The 18,371-nt window shown below is 55.3% G+C and overlaps 1 protein-coding gene across 1 annotated transcript; it reads left to right on the forward strand.

Annotated features, from left to right (window-relative positions):
- The first annotated feature begins 2,091 nt into the window (after positions 1-2,091).
- On the forward strand, positions 2,092-17,343 carry LOC115659455 (E3 ubiquitin-protein ligase TRIM39-like). The gene is made up of 7 exons (XM_030579620.1): positions 2,092-2,253; positions 8,386-8,902; positions 11,553-11,648; positions 14,434-14,664; positions 15,540-15,562; positions 15,651-15,754; positions 16,490-17,343. Exons 2-7 carry the CDS (start codon positions 8,516-8,518, stop codon positions 17,047-17,049), a joined length of 1,401 nt encoding a protein of 466 aa, XP_030435480.1. The 5' UTR covers positions 2,092-2,253; positions 8,386-8,515; the 3' UTR covers positions 17,050-17,343.
- Positions 17,344-18,371: the final 1,028 nt, after the last annotated feature.

Raw genomic sequence — 18,371 nt, forward strand, 5'->3', positions numbered from 1 at the left:
CTGCCCTGGGGGGACTGGCCAGGGTTGTAGGGCTTCAGTGGGGAGAAGGGTGTGGAGCTCTATGCCCCCCACACTCTTAGGCAGAATATGTCATCCCTGCTATAGCGTGACACTTTTTGCCACACACACCTCTAGCAGGGGTTACACAGATTCCTTTGCCCCGATACAGCACACAGGCCGCCCCCCCCCCCAAACTCTCTGCCCCACAATAATGCAATCCTTTCCTCTCTTTGGGTCAGCCCAGTCTGTCCGTGCACTCTGCTCTGATGCTCTCATGCGGTGTGAGCTCAGGATGGTGGGTCCGGTTATCTGGTCTCTGATGTCCTGCCAGCTCCAGCTTCTGCATTTATAAGAGTCCCCTTTGCAAGCAGCAGCTCTCCTCCAACAGCTCCCAGTTCCGTCTGCCCTCCATCTTCCTGTCTTGTGAACCTGCTTTTTTTCTCGCTCTGAGCCCTCCCCTGCCGCCATATGCTCATTGCCTCAAAGCCTCCTGGGGCCGGAGTTAATTCATTCCTGCCAGCCACTCAGAGCTGTGCAGAATAACAGGGAGGGGGAAGGGGAGGAACTTTCTGTCCAGCTACACAGTACACGCATTGAAATTAGAAAACAAACATAAAAGGTTCTGGCCAGCAGGTTACAACATAATGACTTTAATGTCTAGAATTCCAAATGGTAACTCACAAGCACAAACAGAGAACCAAAGCTGGCTGCTCTTTAAGGCAGAGGGACACAACTCACCCCACCTTCCTCTGGGTTGACCATCTGCTGACTGAGGGTTACGGTAACAGAGCCCACTAGCCCTCAGAGAGGCACCCCCATCCCTGTTCTTAACATAAGAGCCTGTGATTCCAACACAGTCCTCAGCACATCACAACTGCCTCAATTTTGGAAGAGTTACCAAGTAGAAAAAGGAAAACAGGAGAAAGTACCAGTAAAAACCCCATTCCTGGATATTATTCATTTAATTGCACTGTTTAGTGTTACCCCAAAGTTCTCTGGAGACTTAAAATCCTCACTGAGCACAGTGCCCTGAGACCCCAGTTTCCAGGACCCCCTTCTCTTCCCATGCATCTGACCAGCTGTGGCAGGTGGGCCCACTGAACTGGAGACAGGGCCTTCTCAATAGCAGGGGCCCACCTGTGTAACCCCCTCCTTCCCCCCCCCCCCCATGCCCAATGGTCTCACAGAAGGTGCATGGACCTAGCCACTGTCAGAGCAAACTGCCTGGCCTAGCTCTGCACAGCAGCTCCCTGCAGCGACCCTGATGGAAAGGGCAGGCCGTGTGCACTGGTGGACAGGACCCAGCACTGACATCAGGTGTCCTGAGCTCCCTTCCAGGACAGAGACAGGCTGGTTCTACAGGTGGGTTGGTTCCTTGACTTTGGGTAAGTCGCTGCTCCTCCATATGCTCTGATGTGGAGATTGGGGATACAGCCCCGAGCACAGGGGGGCCCTGGGCTGCGCTGGGGTCTCTGGGTGCTCTGTAATACAGTGATAATGGAGGGGAGGCAGAGGGAGAGAAGATTAGTGCTCACACGTCTCAGCACGTGATGGGACAAGGGGAGAATCCTGATCCTCTGACTGAGCTGAGCTTAGTAACGTGGCAGTCGAGATCCTGCGGTGATGGTCACAGGGTTCCATAGCTAGACAGACACGGGAGGTGTGTGCACCGGGACAGCCAGGCCTCTGTGTGAGAGGGATACACCACCGATATGCACTGTTGTTCCCTGTACCGCGTCCTCGCCGAGAGCAACCGGTTGGAGCTGAGGAGAGGTCAAGCTGTGGGAACTGGCTGCCATTAGGATGGGACAAGGCTCCTCATCCCAGTGTCCATTCTGAACTCACCTGTGGCAGCAAGAAGTTGGCAGAAGAGAAATGGCCGGTTGCTGTTAGGGCAGCACTTTTATGGGAACAGGGAAATGAAATTAAACTTGTTATTCCTGATTCACACGGGGGTGAGCAGCAGAAAGTCAGGCCAAGTGCACGAGGGAGCTGCCAAATGGCCTGTGTCATTTCCCAAGCCTGCAGCAGCTGCTCTGTGCAGGGCAGGGTGGGGAGGACACACCCTGACTGGGCCAGGCTGGGGGCGGACTCTCTCCGCAGGCCCAAGGGAGATTGGCACCTTTGGGCGGAGATGACACAGGGCTCACTCCAGGGAACGCAGAGAGGCACCGAGCTCGGGGGAAGCCCTGGGGTCTGCCAGCTCCCAGGGACAGCCAGAGCCTGGGGAGACACCGAGCCCAGAGAAGGAGGGTAAGGACTGACTTCCCCGCCCGCCCCCCCATCTCTTCAATCAAGCCCTGAGTCGAGACAGAGCCCCAGCCCCAAGGAGACAGATTCAGGGTCCTGTGTGTCTCTGACTCTACCCAGGATACAGAGCGATTTGTCTCCATGCAGCTGGGCCAGGGCTGCTGAGGGATCCCACTTCTGCCTGCACACCCTGGAGTGGGGGGATCTCTGCTCTGGGGCAGGGAGGGGGGACAGCTGGGCTCACCAATCCCCAGGGCCAGGGTAGGACAGCGGCTGGGCCAGGCCTGTCAGTAACTGGGGGCTGCACATGACTCAGGCTGAGGGCTTGTTTGGGGCCATCAGGGTTTGTATCCTCAGGATGAGGGGTTTGTACAGATGGGGCTTCCCTGCTAGGGAACAGAACCCCTCAAACCGTCTCATGCCTGGGGCATCTGCGCAGAGGGACTGGAAACCTCCTCTCCCCCATCATGTCACCTGTGGATCCAGGCAGATCTGGGAGCTGGGAACCTCTCTTCCCATTATTGTTCCTGCTGCCATTTTCAGTCCCCCCCACTTCCCCTGTCCCCCTCTGGGCATTCGCTCTCCCAGACACTCAGGGGAGCAGAGTCGGGGGGGGGGGCAGCAGCTCTGGGACTCGCAGATATCCCCCTCCCCACCCCCTGGTAACAGTGACTGTGTAATGCGGGTCTGTTTGTGCAGAGTCACTTATTTGCCTGGCCCCCGCCCTTCCCCTGGGCTCCCCTCCCCTGCAGGCTGTGGTGTGGGGCCGGTGCGGGCTGAGCCCAGGGGCCAGGCCCCCCTTGGGTGGAATTCTGAGTTGAAGTAAATGGTCCAGGGAGGCTCAAGGCTGGTGCTGAAGGCATCTGTTGTGGGCTGAGAGAAGGAGGCCGCAGGATCCCCTCAGTATTGTCCTAAGGGCAGCAACAGCAGCAGCCCCGAGAAGGGGACCCTGCCTCCACCCAAGCAGGGATTGAGGTGTCCATGGGATCCTTGGGGCTGGGCCAGTGGGCTGGATTCTGATCAATCCCGACTCCTCCCAGGACAGGAAACTGAGCAGGAGGGGACTAAATAGCCCAGATGGTGCCATGTCGCTATACTCAGCACAGCCGCTCCCAGCCGCAGAGACACCCTGTAACATCCCCCTTAGCACAGCACCGCCTGCTCCTGCCTCCTCTCGGTCCCAGCAATCCCCTTTCTGCCCAGGACCCCACTCTCTCTCCCCCAAGCAGAGCACCTCATTGCCTCTCCCCCATCATCTCCCCCTGCCACCCCCTATGCCCAGCACCCCACTAATGGGCAGGGTTGGGACAAGTGGTACCAGGGCCAGGTATGAATTTTTCTGGAAAATTCCATGGCAATGGGGGAGCAAGCAGCCCCCACGGGCCTGCAGGGACCTAAATCCCTTTGGCTACCTTCAGGCACCTAAACCTCTTTGGAAATCTGGTTCATTGTGAGTAAAGCTGAGAGTAGTCAGACTGATCTGTCTGAGTCATCACATGTGGGGCAGGAGTCCACAACCCCCGATTCTGTCCTGGCACCTCGGCTGTGCTCAGAGGCCCCAACTCCCATTGACACCAAAGTGGATGGCAGGTTCTCAGCCTCTGAAAAATCAGGCCACGAACCATCCCTGGGAGTAGGTCCGGGAAGCCTGTGACCGAGAACCTGCCTTTGCACCTCTCTTGACGGCAGCTGTAAATGGCTACCTAGGGAGGGCAGGCACCGGCTTCTCTTTTGGAATCTGTGCTACAACTTCAGCCTAAGAAACTCTCCCTTGGTGGTGCGGAGATCCAGCCGACCCCATTGTGAGGGACTAGGGCATAGGCAGCCTGGCCTAGACATCACCGATGGGTAGGGTCTGCACATGAGTGACAGCAGTTGGTGGGCAGGAATGAGAGGAAAGCAAGACATGGACAGAGTCAGGCCAGGGTGGGAGACCCGAGGTCACAGAGAGGGGGCACGTCTCAGGTTGCGATCAGAGACTGGCCATCAGGAGACAAGGCAAAGTCTAGAGTCACAGCAAGCCAAAGCCAGGGGGTTCCCAGACAAGTTCCTGGGCAATGCCGGGGTTAAATAGGGTGCTCAGCAAATCAGAGGGCAGCAGGGTGCCATCACTCTGGCTCCCTGGGGTGGTAATTTCTGCCGCAGCATCGTGCCAGTGATCCCCGGCTGTGCCTCTGTGGATCCAGGCTCTAGGTCACAGGCCCTGACTCACCACCTACACCTAATCTCTTTCGGCTTTATTACACCAATATAGATAAGGCTGAGATGAGCTTATTGTTTCATAGCTGGTCTCTGAAGTGCTCTAAAATCCACATGCTGCTTTGGGCTCTCTTGAAAGCTGCGATGCCCTGTCGAGGTCTGCGGTAGTGTTCGTGGTCCACATTTAAGGTTATATAAGCAAGGGGTTCCCAAGGTACAGTCCCTCATGTTATCTGCATACTCTAGGGGCACCCACCTTTACCCTCTTCCCAGGGCTCAAGGTGTGTAACCCTGTTAATTTAGGCACCCACCCTCACCCTTCCATGGGCTCAGGCTGTAACCTCTCACTGCGGGTGTGTGGGGTCTTTTACCAGTGAAAGAGCCTTACACAGCAATATCCCACTTAACCTCTCATTATTAACAGTCACCAAAACAGAATACACACACTGAGCATATATTGCTCACCACTCCCAACACACAAACTTTTTGTGCCGGCCAGTAAGGATCTGGTCACCTGGGGACTCCAGTTTCTCCACAATATAGTCAGCAGGATGTGAGATCTGGCAGCTCTGATCTGGGGCTGCGTCCTGGAGTTGGTTCCCAAGAACTTCCTTTCGGACCCCACTTTAGATAGTGAAACTTGAATCCTGCTGAGCTGGACCTAACCAATCATTTATTGAGGTATTACAAACTAATTCTTTGACCGACCCCACCATACTGAGAAAAAATTCTCTACCAACCAGACCCCACCCCTTTAGTTCATTTACAAACTTGCAAAATTAGTAGCTATGTAATAGACATAAACAACCAAAGAACCGAACAGAACCATGCAGCAAAACAATAGAGAAGTGGAGGTTTCACACCCATAACTGTTGCTAAGCGATTCCTTGCTGGATGGAATGCTGTCAAACAAGGTTTTCTTTAAATGTCTTAAGATCGGTTTCCTTATCAGCCCGATATTACCTAGTTTTAATGTAAGTTAGATAGAATGTGAGGATGTGACTTCCTGCTTTCTCCTAATATGGCTGCAGAAAAAGACCTCAGACCTTACACCTGCTCCAAAAAAGGGACTGGGACATTTCCTGCTCACTTCTTAGATTTTTGCACAAACCTGCGGCTCTACCTTTGGCTCTGAACTGCCCCACGTGGCTCTCAGCTGGTCAGGATTGAGCTGAGCCAGCATCCACAGCCCCTGTGGGGAAGCAATACTGGAGTTGTTAGTGTCAAGGACTCTAACCCAGACAGCAAAGTTCGTTTTCTGACCGCAAGAGAGACAGGCAACACCAGCAAGGACCGATCAAAAGCTCTTTATTGACAAGTGCACACATCAATAGAGAGCAGCTCGTCTCCAAAGAGAACCAGCCTGCTCTTTACATCTTAGTATAAGCCTATATAGACAGTTCCGTCGCTTCATAAATTATTCACTGGAGCAACCCACCCCCTTCTTCTAACAACTAGAAACTAGACACTTTTAGTATACATGTTTTACAGCATTAGGTGATTAACAATATCTTAGCAAGCACCAGAAGTTAGGAATGTAGGGGAGTTAAAACAGACAGAGAACTCAACCAAGGAGTGAAAACAGGGAGGCTGGGATTTCTTATCAGTTCTTCAAAGGAACTGTTCCTAACACAGCACAATTGGTACTATACCAGGAATGCAGCCTGTCCCTTATCACACTTTTCCCCAGCGCTTCATGAGACATGCTGCTTCTCAGTTCTTTTCCACTCAGGGATTACCCACAAACCTCTGTTAGCCTGACTTTGGTCAGGTTGGCATACCTGGTTTTGTCTGCTATATCTTTATTCAGGCCTAACATTAGGAGGGGTTAAAGTTAATGCTAATCGCCAGCTGAGGCCTGCCTGGCACACTGGCTGCTGCTCAGTGGCTGACAAGTGTGTGTAGAAGCATGGCTGACATCAGTCCTGAGGTACCTCAAGGCACCGTGCGGTACACACCAGAGACTGTGAGTTGGAGCCGGGTCTCAGGCTGTGTGACTGCAGTGGTCCAGGAAATGGGCGTTTGTTGGAAGTTTTGCCTCAAGTGCAGAGCTTTCCTCTCAAAGAGCCAAAAGTTCCAAGTGCTCTAAAATCCCCCTGCAGACTCAGATACTCTAAATATTGTTGTGTCGGGTTAGGGCTGGGGTACAGTGAGTGGCGCTGTGACGTTGCACTCTATATGATTATATGCAAATATGCTAATGAGTGTGAATATAATGTAACTGGAATATGCTTCATGCAAAAGGTTTTCTGTAAGGTATCAATCTACTGAGTGTGGTCATCCTATTTTATAAATGTACCACTCTTGTATCTGAACCTAGAAATATGGAATATAAATGAGGGCCTATTGCAATTATGCAAAGTGTGGGCCATTAATGGTGTTTTGGAATCTTGATGACTCCCATTAACCAGGACAATTGTCTGCAGATGCATGTGTTTTACCTGTAAGTCTTCGTGTATGTGTGTGTGCTGGCAAGTAGGCAATGAAGTCTTGCAGTGACATGGGATCATGTCACCTGACCTGGAATCCATCTTTAACCTTGTGTCTTTCCATTGAGAAGGAGGGGGTGGGAACCCAGAGAGGGACAAAGGATTCCCGCCTTATGCAAAAGACATATAAGGGGGTGGAACAGAACAAAAGGGGCTGCAGTCATGACAAATCCCCTAGCTACCACCTGAGCTGGAACAAGGGCTGTACCAGGGGAAACAATTGGGCTCAAACTAGAAGGAGGCTAGTCTGTCAAAGAAGCTGATTGGAACATCTCTGAGGGGGAGAGTTATCTACATTTAGTTCCCTACGGTATCAAGTTTAGACTTGCGTGTTTTATTTTATTTTGCTTGGTAATTTATTTTGTTCTGTCTGTTATTACTTGGAACCACTGAAATCCTACTGTCTGTATTTAATAAAATCATTTTTACTTATTAATTAACCCAGAGAATGTATTAATACCTGGGGGGAGAGGGGAACAGCTGTGCACATCTGTCTATCAGTGTTATAGAGGGCGAACAATTTATGAGTTTACCCTGTATAAGCTTTATACAGGGTAAAATGGCTTTGTTTAGGGTTTGGATCCCATTGGGAACTGGGTATCTGGGTGTTGAAGACAGGAGCACTTCTTAAGCTGTTTTCATTTAAGCCTGCAGCTTTTGGGGGACGTGGTTCAGACTTCTACCTGGGTTTGCAGCAGGCAAATGTCTGGTTCAAACAAGGCAGGGTTCTGGAGTCCTAAGCTGGCAAGGAAAACAGGCTCAGAGGTAGTCTCAGCACATCAGGTGCCAGCTCCCAAAGGGGTTTCTGTGACCCAGCCTGTCACAGGTGCAAGTTGGAGTCATTTGGTCAGGCCCGGTGCAACTATTTAGGTGACCCAGGCAGTCGCCTAGGGCACTAGGATTTGGGGGGCACCATTTTCTTCGGCAGCAACCGCGGCGGCCGGATCTTCGGCCACCCCGGTTGCCACCAGCATTTAGGCAGAGGAAGCTGGGACAGAGGAGCGTGGAGAGGGCCGCCCGCAGCAAGTAAGGGGGGAACTCTCCGCCCCAGTTCACCCCTGCCCCGCCTCCTCCCCGAGCATGCTGTGGCTGCTTCACTTCTCCGACCTCCCAGGCTTGCGGCGCGGAGAAGTGAAGCAGCGACGGTGTGCTCGGGGTGGAGGTGGGGCAGGGGTGAGCTGCTGCAAGGGGGGACACCTCAGGGCAGAGGGGGGGAGCTGCCGTGGGGGGGGGAGGTGAAAGGTGGAAGTTTCGCCTAGGGCACGAAACATCCTGCATTTGGCCCTGCATTTGGTCAAGGGGTTCCTCTGATATAGCTGCCCAACCCCAAAATAAAGAGTTAATGTTAACAAAGTGCTGTCAAATCCATGTCCATATGAGGCTCTAAAAACCTGCAGAAGGTCAATAATCGTGTCTTACCTGTTCTCTTCTCTCCATCTCACCGCAGTTCACTTTCCCACCTTCTCTGTGACACCCCCACCCCCCATCCTGTCCTGCTCTTCTCACCTTATTCTGGGCATGTAAAGAGCTGATTCAGGCAGCAAGGGGACTGCCCATCAACAAGACACAGAAGAGACATGGCCTCAGCGGTGCCCATAGGGAAAGCACTAGAAGAAGCCACATGCTCCATCTGCCTGGAGTATCTGACGGAGCCAGTGACCATAGAGTGTGGGCACAACTTCTGCCGAGCCTGCATCACCCAGTACAGTGAGCGAAGGAAGTCTCAATCAGGCACAAAGTTCCCCTGTCCTGAGTGCCGAGCGCTGTTCCAGAAAGGGAATTTCAGGCCCAACAGGCAGCTGGCCAATATCATAGAAAGCATCAAACCACTGAGGTTACAGCCTGGGCAAGCGCAGAATGAGAATCTGTGTGAGACGCACAAGGAAAAACTCCAACTCTTCTATAAGGAGGATGGAAAAGCCACCTGTGCGGTCCCCATAGAAGAAGTTGCCCAGGGTTATAAGGTAGGAATCACTGCTGCTCATGGTGAAGGAACCCCTTAAGCGCCCCATTGTGTTTCTCCAGAGCCGGCTGCTGGGGGGTGAGTGGGAACTCACATGATTAAGGGAGGTGGATCCAGGGATCCCGGTGGTGCCAGGCTGGGCAGTGAGGAGTCCATCTGGGTCCATCTCTCTGCCAGGCAGGGCTTCCAATCAGGGGCGGCTTTATGTATTTTGCCACCCCAAGCATGGCAGTCAAGGAGCCTTTGGCGGCGTTTCTGCGGGAGGTCCCTGGTCCTGCGGATTCCACGGCGGTTCTTCAGGTGATCTGCAGGTCCCACGCCTTCGGCGTACCGAATTGCCGCTGAAGCTGCAGGACCAACAGACCACCCGCAGAAACGTTGCCGAAGGCTGCCTGACTGGGCGCCCTCATGGTGACTGGTAGGCTGCCCCCCCTTGCTTGCCGCCCCAGGCACGCTCTTGCTGTGCTGGTGCCTGGAGCTGCCCCTGCTTCCAATGGGAGGTGACCATGGCCACCTTATGGCATCTGAGTGGAGGAAACCAGAGCCTGTGCTCTTCTGTTTTCAGTGTGTGGGTGAGGGCTTGGCTCAGACTGCAGGTTTGGGGCTTGCTTGCAACATCAGGAAGGAAAGGCCTTGGATTCTCCTTTTTGCAGGCACCTCCTGTGGAGACCCGGGCGTATCCCACTGGGGCTTCACACAGCATGGGTGTCTGTGTGTGTGATGGGGCTCTGTGAGGGAGAGTTGTTTGAAGAGGGGCCCAAAGGGGAGGGGAAGTGGAGTGTGTGAGAGCAGGAGAGGGAGGTATGTGCAGTGTGGGACATTGGGAGCTGGCCTGAGATGAATGACATCCCCCAAACAAATGACACCGAAGAGATGAGGAAAGGGGAAGAGATGGGGCTGGATCCTGGGCCCCATGGTCTATGCTTGGTGTTGCACCATAGAGACATAGACCTGCACCCACAAGAGGATTCCTCTTCCCAGGGGAGCGCTAGGGGCTGCAGGGCTGGGGCTGGGTTCAGCATCCTGAACCGTCAGCTGAACTCCTGCATTCCAGAGGGCTCTGAGTGCGGCAGCCGAGTGGGGAAGAGTCTCCCCGGGATCAGCATCATAGGGTCTGGCCACACTTGCAGCTGTACAGTGCTGGGAGTTACAGCTGTCTTTGTACAGCTGTGTAGGGCCAGCGCTGCAGTGTGGCCACACTGACAGCAACCAGCACTGCAGTGTGACCACATTTGCAGCATTTGCAGCGCTGTTGGGAGTGGCTGAACAGACATTCTGAGATACCTCTGAATACCTCTGGAGGCCAATTACAGCACTTTTGGTGGCCACACTGACGGAGCAGCGCTGCATCACCAGCGCTGCAATCATTATACCCCAGGCAGAGCAGGAGTACAGCCAGCGCTGCAGCCAGGGAGATGCAGCGCTGTATGTGCCTTGCAAGTGTGGACGGTCAGTAAGTTGCAGCGCTGTAAATCCACCACCAGCACTGCAACTCTCCAGTGTAGCCAAGCCCTCAGCCAGACGATGCCCAAGGCCCTACAGTGCTGACCCTGCAGCCTCTGCCCAGGGCATTCTCCTTAATTTGAACCTGAAATGTGCATTTCACACAGGGCTGGACTGAGGCCACCCAGGGCCCAGGCTCCACACCCTGACAAAGGGCCCTGCTGTCACCCTGCCCCACTGGCTGTGAACAGGGTCACCCACCCAAGAGCTGTCTGCTGGGGGTGGGGCCTGCAAACCTCTTTGGGCAGACAGGGGGAACAGCTGGGGGTTCCCTCCCTTTGGGGACACTGGGGGAAGGAGCAAAGGGGTCCCCTCTCCCCAGAGAAAGAGAGAGAGAGACAGGATCCGGAAAACCCCCCTCCTCGCAGTACTGTCTCTCTGGCTACGTCTACACTACAGCATAAAATCGAAATTACTAAAACTGGTTTTATAAAACCGATATTATAAAATCGATTTTATGTGTCCACACTAGGGCACATTAATTCGGTGGTGTGCGTCCACGGTCCTAGGCTACCATCGATTTCCGGAGCGGTGCACTCTGGGTAGCTACAGTAAAAGAATGAGACCAATAACTTCGATTTCCGTCCACACTAACCCTAAATCGATATAGTAATATCGATTTTAAGGTTACTCCTCATATTGGGGAGGAGTACAGAAATCGATTTTAAGAGCCCTTAAAATCGATTTAAAGTGCCTTGTAGTGTGGACGGGTACAGCGTTAAATCGATTTAACGCTGTTTAAATCGATTTCACTGTGTAGTGTGGACCAGGCCTCTTTTGGAGGGAAGAGCTCTACCCTTCCTGACACACAGACTCCTCTGTGGGGATACTGTTGGAAGGTTAACACCCCATAGAGACACATGGCGTTACCTCTCCGGATGCTTGGCTCAGGCTCTCTGCAGACTCAGGCAGGCGTCACTCTGTCTGTCACACTCGGAGCATGTTTTCAATATTTAATTTGCAACCTGGAGGGTTTGAATCATGCATTTATAATGGATGCCAAGAGCCTGAGGTAATCACATGACTCCAGTAGCTGGGGTATAGACATAGTCCTACAGGACCTCTGCTTCCACGACCCCTGCCTCCTGCAGCCTGGCTCGTCAGACAGGCAGACTAATGGCTGTTTATCTCACATGGTGCCCCTGAAGGTAAAACTCCAGGAAATCCTGGGTCCTCTGAGGCAGAAGCTGGAGGAGGCCCTGGCACTGGTGTCTGCAGAGGAAAAGAAAATCAGGGAGTGGCAGGTAGGTGTCTGGGTTCATTCCTCCCGGAGCCCGGCCCGCTGCAGTGTTCCTGTAAAGCTGCAGGCTGAGGTTATAACCTGCTCTGGCTGTTTGCCCTGGGATGGTGCCAGGAGCAGGAAACGTCTCTGGTGGGGATCCCAGCGCAGCAGCCCTGGGGGTAAGGACAGTTCCTGGCCCATGGGCAGCGGCGCAGACTCACCTCGGGGCTCCCCATCCACCCAATCCCAACTCACTGCACAGCCACTGCCACTGCACCCCGACCTCTGCACCCACCCACTCACAGTCCTGTACACACAGACCCACTCGTGCCTTGTGCATCCAGTCCGGGAGGTGGGGGAGTCCAGACCCTTCTAAAGAGTGGGCAGGAGACACCCCACCGTAGAGAGGAAATCCTCTCTGATTAGTATCAGAGGGGTAGCCGTGTTAGTCTGGATCTGTAAAAGCAGCAAAGAATCCTGTGGCAAATACCCACTTCCTCAGATGCATGCATCTGAGGAAGTGGGTATTCACCCACGAAGGCTCATGCTCCAAAACGTCTGTTAGTCTATAAGGTGCCACAGGATTTTTTGCTGCATCTCTGATTAGCTGTCTTTCCCCTCCCTGATAGTGAAGGGCAGCCAATCAGAGCTATGATGTACATTGACGGACAGCCTGGTCCATCAGCTTGTGTAACAAAGAGCTCCCGTCCCTATTCCCTCACGCCTGTGTATGCCGACCTCCACCCACGAACCACTGCCCTGTGCTGGCCTTTATCCTGTGCCCACGTACCACCGCCCCCCGTGCCAAGCTTTACCCTGCGCCCACGTACCACTGCCCCCCGTGCCGAGCTTTACCCTGCGCCCCCGTACCACTGCCCCCGTGCCGAGCTTTACCCTGCGCCCACGTACCACTGCCCCCGTGCCGAGCTTCACACTGCGCCCACGTACCACTGCCCCCGTGCCGAGCTTTACCCTGCGCCCACGTACCACTGCCCCAGTGCCGAGCTTTACCCTGTGCCCACGTACCACTGCCCCTGTGCCGAGCTTCACACTGCGCCCACGTACCACTGCCCCCGTGCCGAGCTTTACCCTGTGCCCACGGACCACTGCCCCCCATGCCGAGCTTTACCCTGCGCCCCCGTACCACTGCCCCCGTGCCGAGCTTTACCCTGCGCCCCCGTACCACTGCCCCTGTGCCGAGCTTCACACTGCGCCTACGAACCACTGCCCCCGTGCCGAGCTTTACCCTGCGCCCAGGTACCACTGCCCCCGTGCTGAGATTTACCCTGTGCCCACGTACCACCGCCCCCCGTGCCGAGCTTTACCCTGCGCCCACGTACCACTGCCCCTGTGCCGAGCTTTACCCTGCGCCCCCGTACCACTGCCCCCATGCCGAGCTTTACCCTGCGCCCCCGTACCACTGCCCCGTGCCGAGCTTTACCCTGCGCCCACGTACCACTGCCCCCGTGCCGAGCTTTACCCTGTGCCCACATACCACTGCCCCCATGCCGAGCTTTACCCTGCCCCCACATACCACTGCCCCCGTGCCGAGCTTTACCCTGTGCCCCCACGTACCACTGCCCCCGTGCCGAGCTTTACCCTGCGCCCCCGTACCACTGCCCCCGTGCCGAGCTTTACTCTGCGCCCCGGTACCACTGTCCCGTGCCGAGCTTTACCCTGCCCCCACGTACCACTGCCCCCATGCCGAGCTTTACCCTGCGCCCACGTACCACTGCCCCCGTGCCGAGCTTTACCCTGCCCCCACGTACCACTGCCCCCGTGCCGAGCTTTACCCTGTGCCCCCACGTACCACTGCCCCCGTGCCGAGCTTTACCCTGCGCCCACGTACCACTGCCCCCGTGCCGAGCTTTACCCTGTGCCCCCACGTACCACTGCCCCCGTGCCGAGCTTTACCCCGCGCCCACGTACCACTGCCCCCGTGCCGAGCTTTACCCTGCGCCCCCGTACCACTGCCCCCATGCCGAGCTTTACCCTGTGCCCCCACGTACCATTGCCCCCGTGCCGAGCTTTACCCTGCGCTCCCGTACCACTGCCCCCGTGCCGAGCTTTACCCTGCGCCCACGTACCACTGTCCCCATGCCGAGCTTTACCCTGCGACCCCGTACCACTGTCCCCGTGCCGAGCTTTACCCTGCTCCCACGTACCACTGCCCCCGTGCTGAGCTTTACCCTGCGCCCACGTACCACTGTCCCCGTGCCGAGCTTTACCCTGCGACCCCGTACCACTGCCCCCGTGCCGAGCTTTACCCTGCTCCCACGTACCACTGCCCCCGTGCCGAGCTTTACCCTGTGCCCATGTACCACTGCCTCCGACCTCTGTCCCACTCCCCATGATCAATCCTGTCCTCCGCCAGTCTGTTCCCACACTGAGTCCCTGGTCCAAGCTCGCCCTTCTTACCACAGGGGTCTTCTCGGGACTCTCTGATTTCAGGGAGAAGCCAGATGCTCCCACTCCAGTGTCACTGTTCTAGGGGTCACCAAAGTTGGCCATTTCCTGCCGCCAATCCAGCAAGAGCACCAGGATCTACAGGAGAGGGACAGGGCCCTCACACCCTGCTCCTCAGACTCCCTCTCACAGATCAGGGGAGGGGTTGGGGGTGGAGATACAGGAGCAGCGACTCAGAAGCATTTCCCTTACCATGACCCGTTCCTCGAAAGCCTCCTATGGATGCGTGATCCTCACAGCCGAGCCTAGCAGCCCCGCTCCCGCACCCCGAGGCAGGCTCGGCTCAGTGTGTGCGCAGCTCCGGCTCCTGCGCTTTGTCCCTTCTCCATTTTCTCCTTCAGGGCAGAGTGGAGAATCGGAGGCAGTCGATCACACGTGAATTTAAGACGCTGCACCAGCTGCTGAGTGAGGAAAAGCAGCTGTTGCTGCGGAGGCTGGCGGAGGAGGAGCGGGAGACTCTGCAGAGACTCCAGGACAATCACACACAGCTCTCGGAGCAGAGCGCTGCCCTGATCAATCGTATCACAGAGCTAGAGGAGAAGTGTCAGCAACCGGCCGCCGAGCTGCTGCAGGTGAGACTGGTAACAACCTCCCTACCATCCATCCTGCAGCACTAAACTCCCCGGGCAGCTCCCAGATCCCAGGAATTAGTGACCAGTCCTATTTCCAGTGCCTGCTCTGACAGTTTCCCGACATGACCAGAAGCCCAGGCGTGACACCCTGTCACACCGACGTGTCACACCGACTTGCACACTTTGTGTTAGAGAGAAACGCAGACGCAGCGGAGGCTTTGCCCGTCGAACGGGTGGAGCAGAAGGAGCAAGGGGCTGACGTGGTCCCTGCTGCAGAGATTCTCAGCGGTGACAGAGGGGGGGAAACACGAGACAAAGTGAACTCTCAAATTCATGAAATGAAAGGGCCAAGACTGGCCATTGGCGCAGGGGGCCTCCATCTCTGGGTGCCAGCCTGGGATCCCTGGGCCTGATCAGGGGAAGTGCTGAGCACCCACACAACAGCTGAAGCAGTGGGAGCTGCAGCTGCTCCAGCTGAGGATCTGGGCCCTGTCACCTTTGATCTGCAGCAGGAAGCTGCATAGGTGTGAGGCTGGGAACAGCTGGGTGGCAGCTCTGCAGGGAAGAGGAGGGACAGAGAGGTGCATTAGGGATGCTGCTGCTTTCCTTGTCCCAACATATCTCCTGGTTCAGTGTTCACAGAGCATCACCCTCCCCCCCAGTCTGTGCCATTGTCACATGACACTGGGTTCCTCTGAGAGTCAGAGCCTGGGTGACGGGGCACCTGAAATCGGGGATCACTGCTGAGTGTCCTGCACAGAAGCCGCTGCCCTGCCGTGCTAAATGTTGTGGATTCAGTGTGCTAGAGAATGGAAAGTCACTAGATGTTTTTGCATGTGGTGTTAACTCAGTTCCCTGTCTCTGTCTCCTTTCAGGGTGTGAAAAGCGCATTGATCAGGTCTGTTCCCATTTCCTTTTCTCCTTCTGAGCTGGTGAGCGATGTGGGTGCAGAGCAGCTGAGTGATGAGGGGACCTTTTCTTCACAGGAGTGAGTGTGTGAAACTCCAGCCACCAGAAGCCGTTTCTCCTGCCCTGAAGAGCGGGTATAAAATCTGCCTTGACATGAGGGAAATGTTGAAGAGATTCACCCGTGAGTGAGAGTGCCTGGCTGGGTTTCCTCTGCATGTGGGCGGGGAGGAGAATCGATATGCTTTGTGCATGGGGACAAATGGCCACATTGTGACTGGCAGGCTGGTGTGGCAGCAGCCCCAAAGCCAAGACCTGGTCTCCCTACACTGGGAGAAATCTCCATGCTGGGGATGTTGACAATCATTCACCACAAGTCACTGGGATCTGGGCTCCATCCTTAGAGATTTGACGTAGAGCTGGGCAAAATGTTTTTGGCAACTAGTTAATTGGCCAGAAAATTATATTTTCGGTTGACTGAAACTATTTGTGAATTCGTGTTGAGTTTTCTGAATAGTTTCAAATGAACAGAAAAGCGTTGTAATGGGCTGCCCTTCTGGGGTGAGCCTGGAAGCTACTGGAACCGCTGCTTTGCCCCCTGCACTATTCATCTGGGTTGGCCTCTCACACTGCTTTGGCTGATGACACAAAGCCAGCCCCTCTGGGCCCTGTTATCACCCAACACAACAGTAGGTGGCGCCACACCCCCAGCTGAGTTACCTGAGTGCTTTACCTGTGCCACGGAGGCGCCAGCCAATTTCCACACTCCCAAGCCCTGCCCTTCAGAATATAAACCCAGAATGATGCCAGCTTGCAACAGCACCCCAACACAGTGATTAATGGGGATGCGGGTTAATTTCCCTTTGATCTCAGTGACCAGCCCCTTCCCCCGGCACTGACTCTGTGACTCTCTCCCCAGTGGACGTGACTCTGGATCCAGACACGGCTCATCCCAATCTTGTTCTGTCTCAGGATAGGAAAAGTGTGAGACACAAAACCAAACGACAAAATCTGCCCAATAATCCTGAGAGATTTGATCCCTGTGTCTTCGTCCTGGGCGCTGAGGGATTCACGGGTGGGAGGCATTACTGGGAGGTGGAGGTGGGAGACAAGACTAGGTGGACCCTGGGGGTTTGTAAGGAGTCTGTGAGCAGGAAGAGTCCAGATCACCTGTCACCTAAAAACGGATACTGGACTGTGTGTCTGAGGGATGGGGAATATGAGGCCCTCACCTTCCCCGCAACCCCCCTCCATGTGGGCATCAGACCCAGCCAGGTAGGGATTTTCCTGGACTATAAGGCAGGCGAGGTCTCCTTTTACAATGTGTCTGACAGGTCCCATCTCTTCACCTTCACTGACCCCTTCTCTGGGACAGTCCGCCCTTTCTTCAGTCCCTGTGCCAAGGCTGGAGGTAAAAATGCAGCTCCCCTGATAATCTGCTCAGTCCCAGCTCAGGCCAGAGGGAATCTTGGTCCTTGAGGGTGACACCTAAGCTGGTCACTCACACATTGCCAGAAAACCAGACTTCCCGACCCTTCTGGAACAGCGTGACCCTGCCCCCATGGGTGTGATGGTGGAAAGGTCATCGTCTTCCCCCACTTCCCAACCCCACCCCTCTCACTTTCCAGAACCCATGATGGGGGGGAGAGGAGATAGGGGTGCAGGTGCAGGCTGCTGGGCTGTGTAGGGTCCAGGGTAGGGAGGAGTTTGTAGAAGCAGGAAGGGAAAAGCCCAGATCATAAGAGGAAGGCTGGGGGGAGGCAGGGCCACCTGGGGGGGGTAAGTGGGGCAATTTGCCCCAGGCCCCCAGAGCCCCCCACGAGAGTTTTTTGGAGCCCCTGGAGCGGGGTCCTTCACTCGCTCCAGGAGCCCTGGAAAACTCTCGCAGGGCCTGGGCCCCCGGAGCTTCTTCCGCTCCAGGTCTTCGGCGGCAATTTGGCAGCGGGGAGTCCTTCCACCCTGCCCCCCCCCCCCGCTGAAGACCCCAGGCCTCCTGAATCCTCTGGGTGGCCCTGGGCGGAGATGGTTGTAATGAGGGGGGAGGGGAGAGAGGCCCCAAGGAGGCAGAGCCCCTGGCAGAAATGACAGGGAGGGGCAGAGGAGCCCAATGAGTGCGAGGGGGCCAGTGAGCGACAGGAAGGTCCTGGCCTTTCCTGCCCTGGGGAGTCTCTGCCCATGGAGGGGAGTGAAATGGCCCCAGGGGGCAGAGCGGGGGCAGGAGTGAGAGCACTGGGGCCCCGCTATGGGGGCCGCTTTGCGCTGCAGACTCAGCTGTGTCGGGGGAGATGGTCCCAGTGCTATGGAGGGGGATAGGGAGAGCTGGGGGAGGGATTCAGTAGCTGGGCAGGGGAAGGGGAGTGAGAGCCCAGCCTCAGGACTGTGTGAGCAAGGGGCCCAGGTTGGGCAAATTGAAGCCACTTACTGGAAAAAGCCAGGCAGCTTTTTCCCCCCTTCCAATGTTTTGCTCTTCCCTTGTGCCATGTGACACACAGCTCCTAGCACGGGGTGATACTGGTGAGAAAGACTCATATGCAGCTCATGGGTTTTGCTGCCCCAGCACGGTTTGCTCCCCCGCTTTACCCCTCCCCTGGCCCAGGGGGTGCTGGTGGTGATGGACGGGAAACATTCACTCCTGTCAGAATTTCTACCCACGTAACATCTCAATTTTAAATACTGAGAGAAAGGAAAAAAGAGATTTTTCTAATTTAGAAAATGCTGTGATTGTAACAAGGTGTAAATACAAGAATATTTTAATTTACATTTCAACAGTATTTCAGAAACATGCCTCTAAAGATAGTCTT

Source organism: Gopherus evgoodei, chromosome 11 (genome assembly GCF_007399415.2).
Source record: "Gopherus evgoodei ecotype Sinaloan lineage chromosome 11, rGopEvg1_v1.p, whole genome shotgun sequence".
In the NCBI taxonomy this organism is placed as follows: Eukaryota; Metazoa; Chordata; order Testudines; family Testudinidae; genus Gopherus; species Gopherus evgoodei.

Excerpts from the sequence above, each read along its gene's own strand:
- LOC115659455 (XM_030579620.1), top strand. The coding sequence starts at position 8,516 with ATGGCCTCAGCGGTGCCCATAGGGAAAGCACTAGAAGAAGCCACATGC. Across the intron at positions 8,903-11,552 it reads AAGTTGCCCAGGGTTATAAG|GTAAAACTCCAGGAAATCCT; the intron begins GTAGGAATCACT and ends GTGCCCCTGAAG. Across the intron at positions 15,563-15,650 it reads GTGAAAAGCGCATTGATCAG|GAGTGAGTGTGTGAAACTCC; the intron begins GTCTGTTCCCAT and ends TTTTCTTCACAG.